The following is a 14236-nucleotide window of genomic DNA, read 5'->3' as shown; positions in this document are numbered from 1 at the left end:
CCAAGAGTAAGTGGCGTTATAGAGAAGATAACACCTAATGGATGAAAAGCATATATTCTTAACAAAGAATTAAAAAGAGCAGTTCTCACCAATAAAAATCTGTTTTGATCATTATTACAGAAATGATATCAAGAAGCAGAAAAAGAACTGAGACATGTCAACGACCTGTATGATTAAGGAGATGTTGTCAAAAATTATAGACAACCTGCTCTGTTTATAAACCAGAAGACGTGGCAACACACAAATTGAAAACTTGAGAGTTAAAATTTACATGATCAGGAACCTGAAAATACAAATAACATTATTCATTCAGGTCCATGACTAAGATGAATTATGTAAACATAATATAATTCCAACCTTTCTTGCCACAGCTACCATACTCGTCGAGTAAAAAATTAAAGAGAACATGTTTCATTCAAAAACAAAAGCAGACATACAAAACTAATTCAAACCACCGACTTCAAAACCTAGCTTCCACAACAAACAGTCATTTAAAGAAATAACAAATGCGAAAAGCTAGAGAGCAGTTATTATGATTATCACTGTACAAGCACAAGCCTAGCATTGTTATTATTATTTCCCATACCTCCTCTAAATTCCCCATTATTACCATTTCCTTCCTCCTCCAGTTCATCGCCCTTGGGCACCGTCACAATCAACTCTCCGTCTATTAGAACCGCGCTAGCAAGCTCTGGCCGCGTTGATTCCGGGAGCCTGAACCTCCACATATCCAATTCCAAATCATCCAATGAGGATAATTCCAGATACCCATTTGGCCTAATCACGATTTTAGTAACCCCAGGGTGGATTTCGATTGTATGAGCTCTCACATCCCCGATATTATCGGTTTCAGCCACGAATCGGAAGCAATCGGGATTTTCCTCTACCGATACATCGGCGTCCGACCGGAAAGGAAGCTCCAAGACCCGGCTGAAGATGTGGGGCAACCTCCTTAACTTCTTGTGGGACACACCGGAAGATGGGTCCCTCTGATGGCTGATGTTATTGCCAGTGGTGTTGTTGATGTAGTACTGGATTGTTATGTTGTTTCTTTTCTTAGGCATTGGATGCACCTTCATGGCTTCTTGGTTTTGATTGCGGTGACGGTTGTTTGTGAGAGAACAAGAAATGAATCGAGACTGGCTACAATTAATAGCAGCAGGATAAAGATGCTCTGGAGATAAAAGGATGGGTAATTTTGATTGCTGAAGGGAATCAAAATCTCTGAAAGGATTCTGCTTGAGGAGTGGAGAAGTCGAAATAGTGATCATACAAAAAGAAATTAAAAAACGAAATGGGGCGTTTCTGGTTGAGATTGAGGAGAATCAAAGGCAAAACCGATCACAACCCTAAGCCTAACAGGGAAATGAGAATCGGAGATAGGGTTATATTTGCCAAAATTTAAGCTGCTTTTGATTGATTTTCCTTCTATGTGTACGAGATTGATTGAATACGAAAGAGAAATATTCTATTTCAATGGGAGATTGTAGAGGCAAAGAGGAAATAAAATTAAAAAAGGTTTGCTTCATGAAATCTCCTCCTTTGAGAGTGCAGAGTGGAATGCAGGAATCACTCAAAGAGATAAAAGGAAAATGATTTGGGTTTTTGCCCCTTTTTCCTTGTAAAATTACAGGGTATGCCATTTTTCTTTTTTCTTTTTTCTTTTTTCATATATATACATGAAAGATTTTGTTTATTAAAAAATAAAATTTTAATTTATGCATAATTATCATTAAATAAAATTGATAAATTTAGTTTAACAGTAAAAGATAAGGAAAAAAAAAAAAGACTTTGACTGTTACGAGGCTGTTAAAACTCATCATACATTTTTCCTCGAAACAAAAGAGGATTTCTATTTCAAACCAAACGCGGCATAGGAAGGTTTCATGCAATACCGAAAGTCCTACATTGATTGGCGGTGGGTCTTTACGATTCTGAGCCATGCATAATTGTTAATTCCTAATATTCAAAACCCTTGCAAGCCCCAACTGCCAATAATGACGATCTTGCTGCATGCTTAGACCATTTCTTTAGCAACATCAACAACGCAAAGGTGGGTTCTTTTAGACAACTATATTTAACTAACTTAGGACTCGCACTAGCATGTAATTTATAAAATAACTCATTTTATTTTTTTTATTAATGAGAATAAATATGTCACAAGCTTCATATAAGGACAAGAAATGAAGTTTCCATGATGCTTCCTACAAAGGATGCGTGGATTGCTTATGAAATCGATACCCATCTTAAAGCTCAGCTTTTTCAGTTTGGTTTAAATTTGTCTTCTTGATCATTGAATGTGAGTTTTTGGCCCAAACGCGTGTGGTAGGGTCACCAAAAATGGCGACAGTTTCTGCTTCTTTTCCTTTCCTTTCCTTGCACTATGGTTGATTTATGTTACCAACCCATGGAAGCCAAGGCCTAAAGATTCTATCTAAAAGGTGGCATATCCATGTCATTAAATGATTTGATTTTGTCTCTAAGAATACTATAGCCGGGCGGTGATGGATCTAAGGAGAGCAGGTAAAATTCATCACTTCTATAAAAAGATTGAATATGAGTTTATTTTTAATATATTACTATATTTAGTCTATTTCTTTTTAAAAAAATAAAAAATTCAATTATTTATTAATCTAACTAAAAAATTTCAAAAAAAATATATCAATAAGTTTAAATTTAATAAATTAAAATTATGTTTTTATTAAATTTAATTCTAATTAATTTATAATTAGTTTAGTATAATTAATATTGAATTTTTAAACTTACTAAATGTGTATTTTACTGTGAATTTTTCATGAATATTGCGTGGATCCCCGAATGTAATTGCGTATCCATCAGGACATTACATCCATGAAGCTTTTTCATCTCGCTGAAGGTTAAAAATCCTCTCAAGAACTGTGACATTGGCAAGATTACCGAATTTTGAACGGAACTCCTTCAGGCACAGGATCACAGACCTCAAAATGGCTGGCCAACTCGCGCAACTTCGTGCTTCATTTCATAAAAGCATTTCATATAGTCTCCCCCTTTCCAAACCGTTTAGCACTCCTCGGTTGACGCTGCTTTATTCATTTGTTTTTTATTTCTTTATCAAAGTTATAAGAGGATGGAGAATTGAAAGCGTAGAACATGAGAATTGAGAGAGTAGAATCTAAAACTTTTATTTTTTTTTTTTTATCAAAGCTATAAGAGGATAGATAATTGAAAGAGTAGAATATGAGAATTGAGAGAGTAGAACATGAAAATTGTGAGAGTAGAATCTGATACCTCTCAAATTTGCTCAAAGTTACAATGGAATGGAGAATTGAGAGAGTAGAAACTGAATCTGAGGCTTCTTTATTAAATATCAGCAACACCAAGACAACACCTTCCATCACCAAGCTGTTTTAAGCCACCTGCCATTTTTTTTCCCGCAATATAACAAATGCAACAAATTATGATGGCAACTTGCATTGTATAACGTACATGGATTCTAGGCTCCAGCTCACTAAAGGTGTTCATAGAGAGCAACAAACTGGCTACAGAATTTATCAAGCCATGCTGACAATTGATAATGATTCTGCCTTCTTGATTTGCAGCAATTCTCCTTTCTTGTTTCTATTCCCAGATATCCATCAAGTTCATGCTTGTTGTCGTGCTGGTTTCAAGTCTATTGACTTCTGATGATGAATCCGATGCCTACGGTGAGATCTTCTATGGCTACGAGTGAGTGCTCTGGCTGGTGTGCTTGAAGCACTTGGGTGATGGATCTCCTCCACTGGTGCCATGGAACCAAAAATAATATCTAAAGGGTCTTCCATCACATCAGCACTAGGGTTCATCTAAAACAAAAGGTTATATAATATTAGATGATGAGAAAATTCAAAAGCCATGATTATTTTGTAATGATATATTTGATAGAAGGCTTATTTCATATTCTACTTAAATGGAACACACTCATTGAAATATAAAGAAGAGCAGCATTGAAATATATTAAATTTATAAATATATCTAAAAGCAAATGTCTAAAATCAGTTCTTTGGTTCAGTATGGTTCTGGGAAAATTTGGTTCAATTCAGATTTCTTGAACTTTCCACATCTAACTAACAGAATGACCTACTTGTGTATGAAAATTATTTACATGCAAGGACTGAAATTGAACCTTACCAAACTCAGTTTAACATAACATCAAACAAAATTATGAACATGTTTGCTCTGTGTATCTCTTAGTTTTTGTGCATTCATCCTTATTTCTGTAATGATTTGCCAGTAACTACAGTCATGCCTATATGCACATAGAAAAATATGGTTACACTTACAGGAACTTGCTTTGACTCCACATGAACCTTTTTACTGTCAGAATCATCATGGGAGACAGCGTGTGAGTCACTCTGCAAATCACTGTCATTCATCCTTTGATCATGAGCAACATGATCCCCAAAGAAATTCCGATAACGCCACCTTAATATCGGCTTATCAGAGTTTGAATCATCAAACACTTTCTCTGAATAGAAACATCTATGCATACGTTTCATTGTCCAGGGATCATCCTGATGTTTGTTCATGAAACTGTCGGTGGAACATCCAGTCATCAGTATACCAAAATGGAAGGGAAGAAGAATATTAGAGTCAGATGGGAAAACAGGAGAAAATTATCAAGAGAAGGGATATTTTATGCTCATGAGATAGAGAGCAGACAAAAAACTAAAGTTGTTCCCATTTTCAACAACTGAAAGGAATATGACTGGCGGGTGAAGGATAGTATATGCAACGCCATGATAATAGAGGAAAGGAAAATCTAGTGTTACATGATTGCAAGGGAAAAACAATATGAGCAACACTGCAGTAACAGAAACGAAATCCAACATTATCAGAGACTTTTACTTGAGCCATCTATGAATTCTTAGTAAATGTTCAGTCATAAAGGTCAAGTTAAACTGATTGACATGTAAATTGTTAATGGGAAAGAGAGTTTGACAACATGTACCTTTGAAAAAATGGGCTAAAGCCAATAATTAACTTCTACTGAGGACATTGCTTCATCGAAAGAATTAACACTAGTGGCTGCCAAAACTAGCCTATGGGCCTTTTTGAAGGTTAATTGAGTTTTGACATCACTGACTTTATAAAGTTTTCTTTATATCCAATTCAGCAAAGTGCCAATGCAGCCAATAATAATTAATAATTAATTTATTATGTAACCTAGTAAACTCAAATTTACAAGTCATAAAAAGTTTTGGAAGACTACAAATCTCACTAGACAACAAGAGCCAAATGCTTGTACTTCTAAACGCAATAAGCAAAAAAGAACAGCCAAACCATGTTATCTTCAGCTTCATTAATCAACTTAAGAAGAGCAACTATGCCTTTTTCAACTTGCAAATTAGAAAACCTCAATCTATTCTGTCATATTCCACACAAACCCAAAAAGACACTACAAATAAGATGAAAAGAAGAGACGTACATATTTGCTAACTCTCTCTGTATCCTACTTCCATCCAGATCAAGAATATCATCAAGGCATGAATTTAGGGCCCTGTTAAATCTCCATAATCCAAGAAAAGCAGCAGCTCCTGCAAAAAAGGTAAAGACTTGTTGAACCACAAAAATGCAGGAGGTTCAGAAAGACATTACCACTGAGTTTATGAGGCAAGAAAGGGCGAGAAAGTACATTACCTCCAGAAAGGTAGACTCGAGCAAACTTACTTAGCTGCCATGTTGCTGCTCGAAGGCCAGAAATTGTCAGAATTAGGAAAAGCATAACAACCACAAGAATAAAACAGAATGCAAATCTTTGAGATAGTAGTAACTAACATTTTTTCTTTTCAAAAAAGAAAGCATCAGTAGATATGCATTTCATATGTAATATGCATTTCTAGAATCATGAGTCTCGACATTACTACATCTGGTAGATAGATAAAAACAAAAAGAGAAAACACCTTATATACCTGTCCATGCAACGCTGCCACCAACAATAACACCTGTCGTAAATTCCCTAACAGCCTTAGATTTGCATGTTAAAAGTACATTTGCCTCTTCAGGCGTCAGTTTCGCCTAGGGGTAACAAAACAAAAATTAGGCTACAAAGAGTGACGAAAAGTTCTGTTACAGAAGCAGACATGAACAACTCTTGTCTTACAAGTCCCAATATTTTGGAATGTCACTAAATAGCCCAGAGTAAATATCTGGGCAACAACAAGTGAATGCAGTTCCAAAATCAAGATAAAATGCTGTTTAAAATAGGTTTCAAAGAAAAATAAAAAGCTTTCACCATTAATTTCTATAGCATGAATGACCATTTTGCCAAAAATCCTTGTTGTTGATATAATAATAAGCTAGAAGAACGGGAAATTTTGAGAAATTACGGATTATGTAAGTTGTTACCTCATAGTCACTGATCGTAAACACAAAAGAGAACGGATGACGATGATGCTGAGGGCAAAGGCCCAAGAAGAAGACGAGACGTACCTGTTGGGACCTGAGGACTTGTTCCAGCTCGACCAAAGCTTCACCCATTTACTCCAAACCCTTGCTTTGATCTCAAATCCCTAACTTTGCAGAAAATAGCACCGGCAGCGTCAAAAACGAATTTCTAGTTTTTGGATGTTAAAGTTGAAAGCTATGGGCCCAAAGTTGAAAGTTGGAACTTGGAACCCTGATGCCACATACAACTGCTGGCGGCCCAAACGAATTGAGCCACTTTCTCTCCATTTTTTGTCTCAAACCCAAAACACCTCTCGACCTTCAACCTTCACAGTCGGCACAAAATAGAGCATGTCAGCATTAAGCCGTTATACCTTATCCACCTTACCTGTCCACTTCAACCCCGTCACCATCCACATTTATCTCCTACTCCTCTTGTCCTCTTCCTCTATCTTCAGCATCGAGTACCCTTTCCGTCTTCACCGCCTCTCCTCCCTCCTCTCTCCAACTAATTCTTGAGGGCTTTATCTCATAGTGCTAGGCCTAAAGCTATCCTTTTAGTATAAGCGAGGAGTGAGATCCGTTTGTCCAAACGGGTTTGTTGGGTACGTATACTGCTATTGGAAGGATTTTGGAGGCACGATCGGTGTTTGATAAAATGTCTTATCGTGACATTGTAACCTGGAGATTAATGGATAGGCTTATTGACACTACACTATTGCATTTTTCCATTGCTTAACCAAATTTTTATTTTGAAAAACGGAAAGGTTTGATATTCATTTTCCTATCAGGCATCATAAAGTTGGACCTTTTTTATGATGCCTTGCAGCACTTTGAAGAAATAAGGAGCTCTAATATAGAGCCAGACAAGATGATCCTCTCCACCATAGTATCAAAAGTTTATGTAAGAGAGGTTATTGTTAGAGATAGCACTTGGTTTCACAAGTATTGGTGAATCTGTTGTCGCAAATTTGCCATAAACGTCAGTTGCTTGTGGAATGAGACGAAAGTTAAAAGCTGACAAAGTGATTTGCTTACTGCTTACTCATATGTGCTCTCCTCTCCCTTCAAACTATCTAAATCCACTATCTAGATCAAAAATGTAAATTTATCATGACTTTTGAAAACGATAAAGCTGATTCAAGGTTTACTGTTTTGGAAAAAATGGAGATTGGAAGTCCTTATGTACTCTCGAATTTCTTGCCAACAAAAAAATAGAACCATGGATTGATATTGCAAAAAGTACATTAATTCAACAATTAGTCGTGTACAGTTTCTTATTAGAACATAAGAACATGGCACATGGAGACATTTGTCACCTTTCAGCATTTTGCTGGATCTGCATAGAATAAAATGATGACTCAAGGTTTTCGTGACAAAAAATAATAAGGAATTTTAAGGTAGGGGGAGGGGAAGGGGAACTCCTCACAAGGAATGAGAACTGAAAATTAATGAATGATACTAAGGCACTGGATTTGCTATCAATCTGTTCTTCTAAGTTGGGATCTTGATATGGTGTCCCATAATATTTTCATCAAATCTGTCTTTCAAAGCAGATAACAACCAGAACTCTTGATTCATCCTTCTAATCATTTTTGACATTTGGTACTTGAAGAGCTCTGCTGCTGATGAAGACAGTCTTGAGCAATCAAGTAAGGAGCTCCTCCTATACTCCAGGATCCATGTACCAGGATCTAATTGGACAACTGAGGCACCCCATTTCCTCTGAACCCAAGAAGTGTTGCCTTTTCTGGTTGAGTATCCTATCATCCCATCTGACCACTTGTGGACAGAAATTTAAAAAAAGAAAAAGAAAAAGAAAAAGAGAATCATGGATTTGATTAACAATGATACTATTTACTGATTATTTATTGTCATTATCCAATTAATCAAATTCCACAGCTGCTTACCTCTGTAAATCTGCCTGATAACAGAGAAAAGTACCTCGTAGAAAACCCTGTTTTCAGCAATCCTGCAGTCTGCAAAGGCCAGCCCCATATACTCACCTCCTCTACTGCTGATTTGTACAATTCACACCGCGAATTCAGGAGCACACCATCCTGCAATACATTTTCTATTGCTTAGATTGTTGATCAGTGACAAATGCCTAACGAGAAACGGATGTAAAATGCATGAAATTTTGTACAAGTTAAGATTCTAGGTATTCGAACCTGATCCATTTTCCATATTGAATGCATATGGCTGCAGTTTGAAACCTTCCCATCAGCAACAAAACGCTTTAACTCATTCTCCATGAATCGTAAACTCCCAGTCAAATCTTGCACAAATCGAGATCTCGCACCAATTTTTCTTACTATATCAGGAGATAATGCAGGCCTTAAAACCCCACAAAGTCCGCGAGAAAATCCAGTTTCGGCTATAAAAAGCAAGCTCAATCCCAGAACCAACCTCGAGAAAGCACCTACATAACCCCAGTTCCTCTTCTTCTTATCCCTAATGTCGCTCAAATTCAATTTTGCTGTCGATTTGAGGAGTGGAGACTCCATTCTGGGACAAGAATTTGATATGGGTGTGGACAAGATTGAAGGACTGAAAGACAGAGGAGTACGTTCAATGTTGGGGCGTGATGAAGAAAACTTAGCGAGAGAAGATCTGTTAACTGACATGAGGTCAAGGGTGGCGTTGATGCTTGCTAAGCAAATATCACAATTGCAGTTGGCGTCTTTTCTGCAACCGGGGTAGTAACAGCTATCTCTCTCTTCCATGGTGGCCGTGGTGGTGCTTGATCTCGCCGAGGATGATGCAGTTGCTTGGTTTAGTTTCATAGCTAATTCTTGTCTCTCTGCGTTGTTCTGTTTTAGTGCATTAACTGTGCTTTAAGTGTGGACGGAGATCGAAGAAAGGGGGTTTAAAATTTGAATCTCCAACGGTCGTATGACGTGGTTAAATGGGTCCATTTCACTTTAAGAGTGACCTCAAGCTTGACCTGAAAAGACCTGGTTTTCCTTCTTTTTTTATTTTATTTTATTCTATTTTTTAAAAATTAAAAATGAAGTTTCACAGTCTCCTGTAATTATATATGCTCCCATAACACTATTAAAAGAGAATTTTATTAATATTACTAAATATTTTAGATATAAATTTTAGTGATATTCTTCGTCTTTTTGGAAACTTTACTGAAGGAATAAGAAAATAAAAAATGAAAAATAATAGAGAAATTTTAAAAAAATAGAAAAATTATTTTTCTTCAATTTTAAAAAGAAAAATAAGAAATCAAAATTTTTAAATAGTGAAATATTTATTTTAAACTTTTACTTGTAATTAAGATAAGTAATTATGGAGATATAATTGTAGTTTAATTTATTTTTCACCTTTTATGTCCAAAGAATAGTAACTATTTTTGTTATTTTCCATCATTATTTTACTTCCTCTCAATTTTTCTTCAGAAAACATTTTTATTTCTTCTCTCTTTGAAATTTTGCTCACTTGTTTTCCTCCATCCATACATGCTTATTTGAAAGTTTAAGGTTTGCAGCACTTAAGCCCAACTATGGGCTTCTACTGCCATCTTCTCCAGCAACCGGTTCTTCCAATCTTTAGCCGTGCATTGTCTTCTGTTTTTCAAGTTTAGTGTTTTGGTCTTGGATCTTTTGGGTTTTAAGAGTTTGCTTCTTTTGAGCTTTATTTCTTGAACCTAAAAATCTCTTGCTATAATATTGTTATTGTTTTTTTTTTTTTCCGAGAGATAAAAACAATATTGTTAGACTAGACCTTAGTCCTAAAAGTTGGTACATTGGATTCAAAAGGAAATTCGAGTCTCTGATAGCTATAGAAGCCAAGAAATATGTTGCTTGATTAGCGTGACCTCGCGCAAAGGTAAATTCTATTCTTGAAACATCTAACGCCAAGCTACGAATGTCATGTATAATGCTTGCTATGCTTGTTGAAGAGGGGAATTGTCATAAAAGAATCTCCTTCGAAAATCACATTCTTGAACTTGTAAGCTTTTGTCATGAGCACTGCTTCTTTGCATGCTAACGTCTCTAGGATTAAAGGGTTAGAAATAGCAGGTATCCTTCTACAAATCCATCCCAAGAGCTGACCTTGATGATAGCGAGCAACAACAGCTATAGTTCCTGAGCTATCTTATTTTTTTGTTCCTTCATCGAAATTGATTTTAATCCAATTCTGTGGAGGTGGTTGCCACGTCTGGACCTGTCCTGCACTTTCCAAGTTGGGGCTCAGGGTGGTGGCTGAAGCTGTCTCAAACTCTTCATAATAGCATAGGTTTAAGGTCTCTTGGATTGAAAGTTATTGGTGTTAAAACACATGAAGGTTCCTGGATTTCCAAAGATGCCAAAGTAAAAAGATAAAGAGAGATATTAGCTGCGTACATGATTCTTGGTTCCTGCGATCCTTGATAATCTGAGTCCAGTAGTCTATCATGGATCCCGGAGGAAGGCATGAGGATCTGAGTTGCAGAGGAGATTGAAACCAGAGTTCGACTGCTCTTGGGTAGAAGAAGAAGAAGAGGTGTTGGTGGGATTCAGGCTCACCACAGATATCACAGTAGTCGTGGATGTGAGGAATACGTTTGTTAAGTGAGCTCTTCGTTGATAGCTTTTCTTTCAGGAGTTGTCCAAGGAAGACATGAAATTTAGGGGGAAGCTTCAGTTAATTGCTGATGGTCCCGACCCTGTTGCTTTTTGGGCTGCTGAGTTCCTCAACAACTGAGTCACAATATCTAGTGAAGTGCCACACCAAGCTGTTTTCACCTCTGAAAATTCTTATAGGAATCTATCGGATATGGGGGATGTCACCTCCAACAAAATTGGCAGAAAGAACTTCAGTATTCCAGCAATGCCTATGTTGATCAATGAGTTGGCTAACCCACGTACATGATGTGTCATGATCTTGCTTACTGCATGGAGTATATAAGGAAAAAGGTTGGGCACCCATGCATCCTCTTTGCCAAAGGAAGATATGTTGTTGTTCCCTCGGTAAGCAGGCATCTCATCACATAATTAACCGTTGAAACTTTGAAACTATCCTTCATTGCTATACACAAGTTCTGGAATTCAATTCTAGATGTTCCCATCTACATAAACACAAACTACATTGCCTCTATAATAATATTAAGTAATTAACAGATAAGTAAACATTAATTAATAAATCTTTGAAACTAATTTCTATAAACTTAAAAATTATTTAATTGAGTTACCTAATCAAATCGAATAACTTCATAATTCAAGATTTTATATGTATGCACATGTGAAACTTTGTTGTCACAGCAAGTCATGAATCTTTTCTTCTTCTTTTTTTCCCAATTCTTAATTAATGTGGGGCCACTTGGTTGATTGCTCATTTATTTTTGCTATAAAAAAGAAGTGGCCTTAATTAATATCCACAGGCTAATTAATGTTGTTAGTTAATGAATATGAGTCATTTTTGCATTTTCATCACTAATTATTATCAAGATTCAAGAACAACCACTTGGGCAAGAAAATAATAAATAATCATTCAAATTGCTTATGGCATAAGGTTGAAACAGTCGTTTCTAGGTGTAGTGGGAAGTTGACCCTTAATTATTGCTTGCTGTATTTTAATAATGGAAAACTTAAGATTTTGTTTATGATTTTCTTTATTTTTGAAATCCAACGTACAGCCAGCTAGGAAAATATCTTATTGCCACAATGAATCAAGAACAATTGTGCAAGTTATTGTTTATAAATCTTCAGACAATAATTTTATCTATTTTTCCTAAATTGATTTGCGAAATAGTCCATAAATAAGTTGAATTATTTTATTACAGGGAGAGAATTTAAGGAGAAAATATGTTAGTTAAATTTCATTTTCTTTTATTCCCTGTACGAAACTAAGAATTTCACATGATTTTAAATTTTGATTTTCTTTTTAACTAAAATAAAAAAATTATTTTTTTTAATTTAAATGTTTTTCATTTTAAAAGAAATTAATTTTTTATATAAATTTATAAAAATTTATTTAAATTCTTTTTTATAAAATAAATCATAGATTTAATGAATTTATTAAACAGCTCAATGACAATATATCTCAAAATTTCCAAAGCTGCCATGTCAAATTCCATGGTTAGTTTGATTGGAGGAAAAAAATTGTCATAAAAATAAAATAAAAAAAATCAAAAAAGGGAGAGGATTAATATTTTTAACCCTTAATATTGCAGTAAAAAAGAGAAAGGGGAGAAAAACTGAAATCCTCCAGAGTCTTGAAACTGAGGTTTATACATTTGCCATAGACGTTATAGAGAGGAAAGGTTTTGAAGGCTTTTTCTCTCCTTTTTTTTTAAAAAAAAAAATTATTTTTCCATGTATGGAACTTGACTAATTCATATGAAATTGGGGGGATCTTCCCTTGAAAATTTTTGTCTCATTAGCCAATAAAGGAAGAAGAAAAAGCATACCAAAAATGAAAAGTGAAAAAAAAGCAAAACTAAGAAGAAGCCTCCTTTGAAATAACATTCATTCCCCTGTACATACAAGACAAGATCATAACCATCCATGTTAATTTTTGCAGGCAAGTTATTAAGATCCCTCCCAAATGATCAGTAGAGTTTGGTGCTCGCTGATCTCGTGTACTTCTTAGAAGAAGATGGTGAAGAGGACAAGTCTCCTGAGCGTCTTCTCAGCATCTGCCTCATCCCATCAGCAACTCCAACAGCTGGATTTGAATTCACTTTACCACAAAATGACATGTGAGCTCTAACTGCTTCATCCATTCCAAATGCCTTTTTACCTCTACTAACTTCATCTCTAACAGCTTCTGAACACAACCCACATAGCCATTTTCCACCGAATTTCTCCTTCACTTCACTTATATAGACTTGGGTACAATCCTCTTTCAATCCACAACACTCACACTTGACAGATTCAATCTCCATGATGATCGATCTCTTTCCTTTTCTTTCTCTTTGCTCTTTGATGGGTTAAATTTGGAAGGGTGGATGGAACTCGTTTCAAGTGATGAGAATGAGTCTCAAAAAATTTTCTTTTCTCCTTTGCTTAAGGTTGCTGGCTCTGTGGTTGATGGGTTTCTTTGGTGCAAGAAATAAGTGTATGCTTGGTGTTATATGGGAGCTTTTATGCTGGGATTGATTCAGAGATAGATAGATAGATAGAGAGAGAGAGAGAGAGAGAGAGAGAGAGAGAGAGGTGGGGAAAGCTGCCATAATTTCCTCCATGTTATAAGGGGCATGCGGCAGTGGAAAATGAGACAAGATTGGTCGGAGAGGGGCCTCAGAGGTTGGCCCTTTCTACCATTTAGGTGGATTTTTTTTTTTTTTTTAAGAAAAGAAAAAATTAATCGCCCTTGGTCATGTGGGTTAGTTCTATTTTTTAGTTTGTAAGTTTTTTTTTTTGGATGGATACTTTCGGTTGAATAGAACATGTTTTGGTTCATTCTTCAATTCTTGACTGGACTTGCTCAAAATTATGTTAGGAACAATATTTTAATTACAAAAACAATTTTTTAACATAAAAACTTCATCAAATATCAGAGATCTAGAGAATTTCAATTTACTTGATAAATTTACATATACTTTATTTTTATTTATAAATTGGAATACAAAATAATTTGTTGGTCATGCATTGCATTGACGGTTGAATGTGACGCAAGAAGAAAATTGACAACATGAGCAAGGATGGACCAAGGAGTTTGATCTCCTCGTTTTCCCCGGCAATAATGCTGACTACTTTTTGGCATGATTACAGCAATAAGCTCTTTCAAACAATTCTTTTTTTTTTTTTTTCAAATTTTCATATCACGATCCATTATTTTAGGCAATCACATTACTTCTACTATTTATATATATATATATGCAACTCTTTTTTTTAGAAAA

The 14236-nt window shown here is 35.5% G+C and overlaps 4 protein-coding genes across 4 annotated transcripts; all 4 read right to left on the bottom strand.

The window, feature by feature from the left end:
- Positions 1-388: 388 nt before the first annotated feature.
- On the bottom strand, positions 389-1572 carry LOC110611243. The gene has a single exon (XM_021751440.2). It carries the CDS (start codon positions 1269-1271, stop codon positions 540-542), a length of 732 nt encoding a protein of 243 aa, XP_021607132.2. The 5' UTR covers positions 1272-1572; the 3' UTR covers positions 389-539.
- A 1741-nt stretch (positions 1573-3313) lies between these two features.
- On the bottom strand, positions 3314-7086 carry LOC110610352. The gene is made up of 6 exons (XM_021750231.2): positions 6448-7086; positions 5928-6033; positions 5656-5700; positions 5444-5552; positions 4299-4548; positions 3314-3821 (listed from the first exon to the last, which is right to left on the bottom strand). The coding sequence occupies exons 1-6, from the start codon at positions 6493-6495 to the stop codon at positions 3621-3623; spliced, it is 759 nt and encodes a 252-aa protein (XP_021605923.1). The 5' UTR covers positions 6496-7086; the 3' UTR covers positions 3314-3620.
- A 516-nt stretch (positions 7087-7602) lies between these two features.
- Positions 7603-9253, bottom strand: LOC110611189. Its single transcript, XM_021751353.2, has 3 exons — positions 8574-9253; positions 8313-8462; positions 7603-8184 (listed from the first exon to the last, which is right to left on the bottom strand). The coding sequence occupies exons 1-3, from the start codon at positions 9186-9188 to the stop codon at positions 7897-7899; spliced, it is 1053 nt and encodes a 350-aa protein (XP_021607045.1). The 5' UTR covers positions 9189-9253; the 3' UTR covers positions 7603-7896.
- A 3473-nt stretch (positions 9254-12726) lies between these two features.
- On the bottom strand, positions 12727-13547 carry LOC110611043. Its single transcript, XM_021751154.2, has one exon. The coding sequence runs from the start codon at positions 13277-13279 to the stop codon at positions 12944-12946; it is 336 nt and encodes a 111-aa protein (XP_021606846.1). The 5' UTR covers positions 13280-13547; the 3' UTR covers positions 12727-12943.
- Between the last annotated feature and the right edge of the window lie 689 nt (positions 13548-14236).

This window comes from Manihot esculenta, chromosome 3 (assembly GCF_001659605.2).
Source record: "Manihot esculenta cultivar AM560-2 chromosome 3, M.esculenta_v8, whole genome shotgun sequence".
NCBI classification, from domain to species: domain Eukaryota; kingdom Viridiplantae; phylum Streptophyta; class Magnoliopsida; order Malpighiales; family Euphorbiaceae; genus Manihot; species Manihot esculenta.
This window is presented reverse-complemented; position numbering and strand designations above follow the sequence as displayed.

Coding starts and splice junctions, on each gene's coding strand:
- LOC110611243 (XM_021751440.2), bottom strand. CDS start 1,271: ATGATCACTATTTCGACTTCTCCACTCCTCAAGCAGAATCCTTTCAGA.
- LOC110610352 (XM_021750231.2), bottom strand. CDS start 6,495: ATGGGTGAAGCTTTGGTCGAGCTGGAACAAGTCCTCAGGTCCCAACAG. Junction 6,034..6,447: donor AAGTCCTCAGGTCCCAACAG/GTACGTCTCGTC, acceptor TGTTACCCCTAG/GCGAAACTGACGCCTGAAGA. Junction 5,701..5,927: donor TGGCAGCGTTGCATGGACAG/GTATATAAGGTG, acceptor GCCTTCGAGCAG/CAACATGGCAGCTAAGTAAG.
- LOC110611189 (XM_021751353.2), bottom strand. CDS start 9,188: ATGAAACTAAACCAAGCAACTGCATCATCCTCGGCGAGATCAAGCACC. Junction 8,463..8,573: donor CAATATGGAAAATGGATCAG/GTTCGAATACCT, acceptor AATGTATTGCAG/GATGGTGTGCTCCTGAATTC. Junction 8,185..8,312: donor TATCAGGCAGATTTACAGAG/GTAAGCAGCTGT, acceptor TCTGTCCACAAG/TGGTCAGATGGGATGATAGG.
- LOC110611043 (XM_021751154.2), bottom strand. CDS start 13,279: ATGGAGATTGAATCTGTCAAGTGTGAGTGTTGTGGATTGAAAGAGGAT.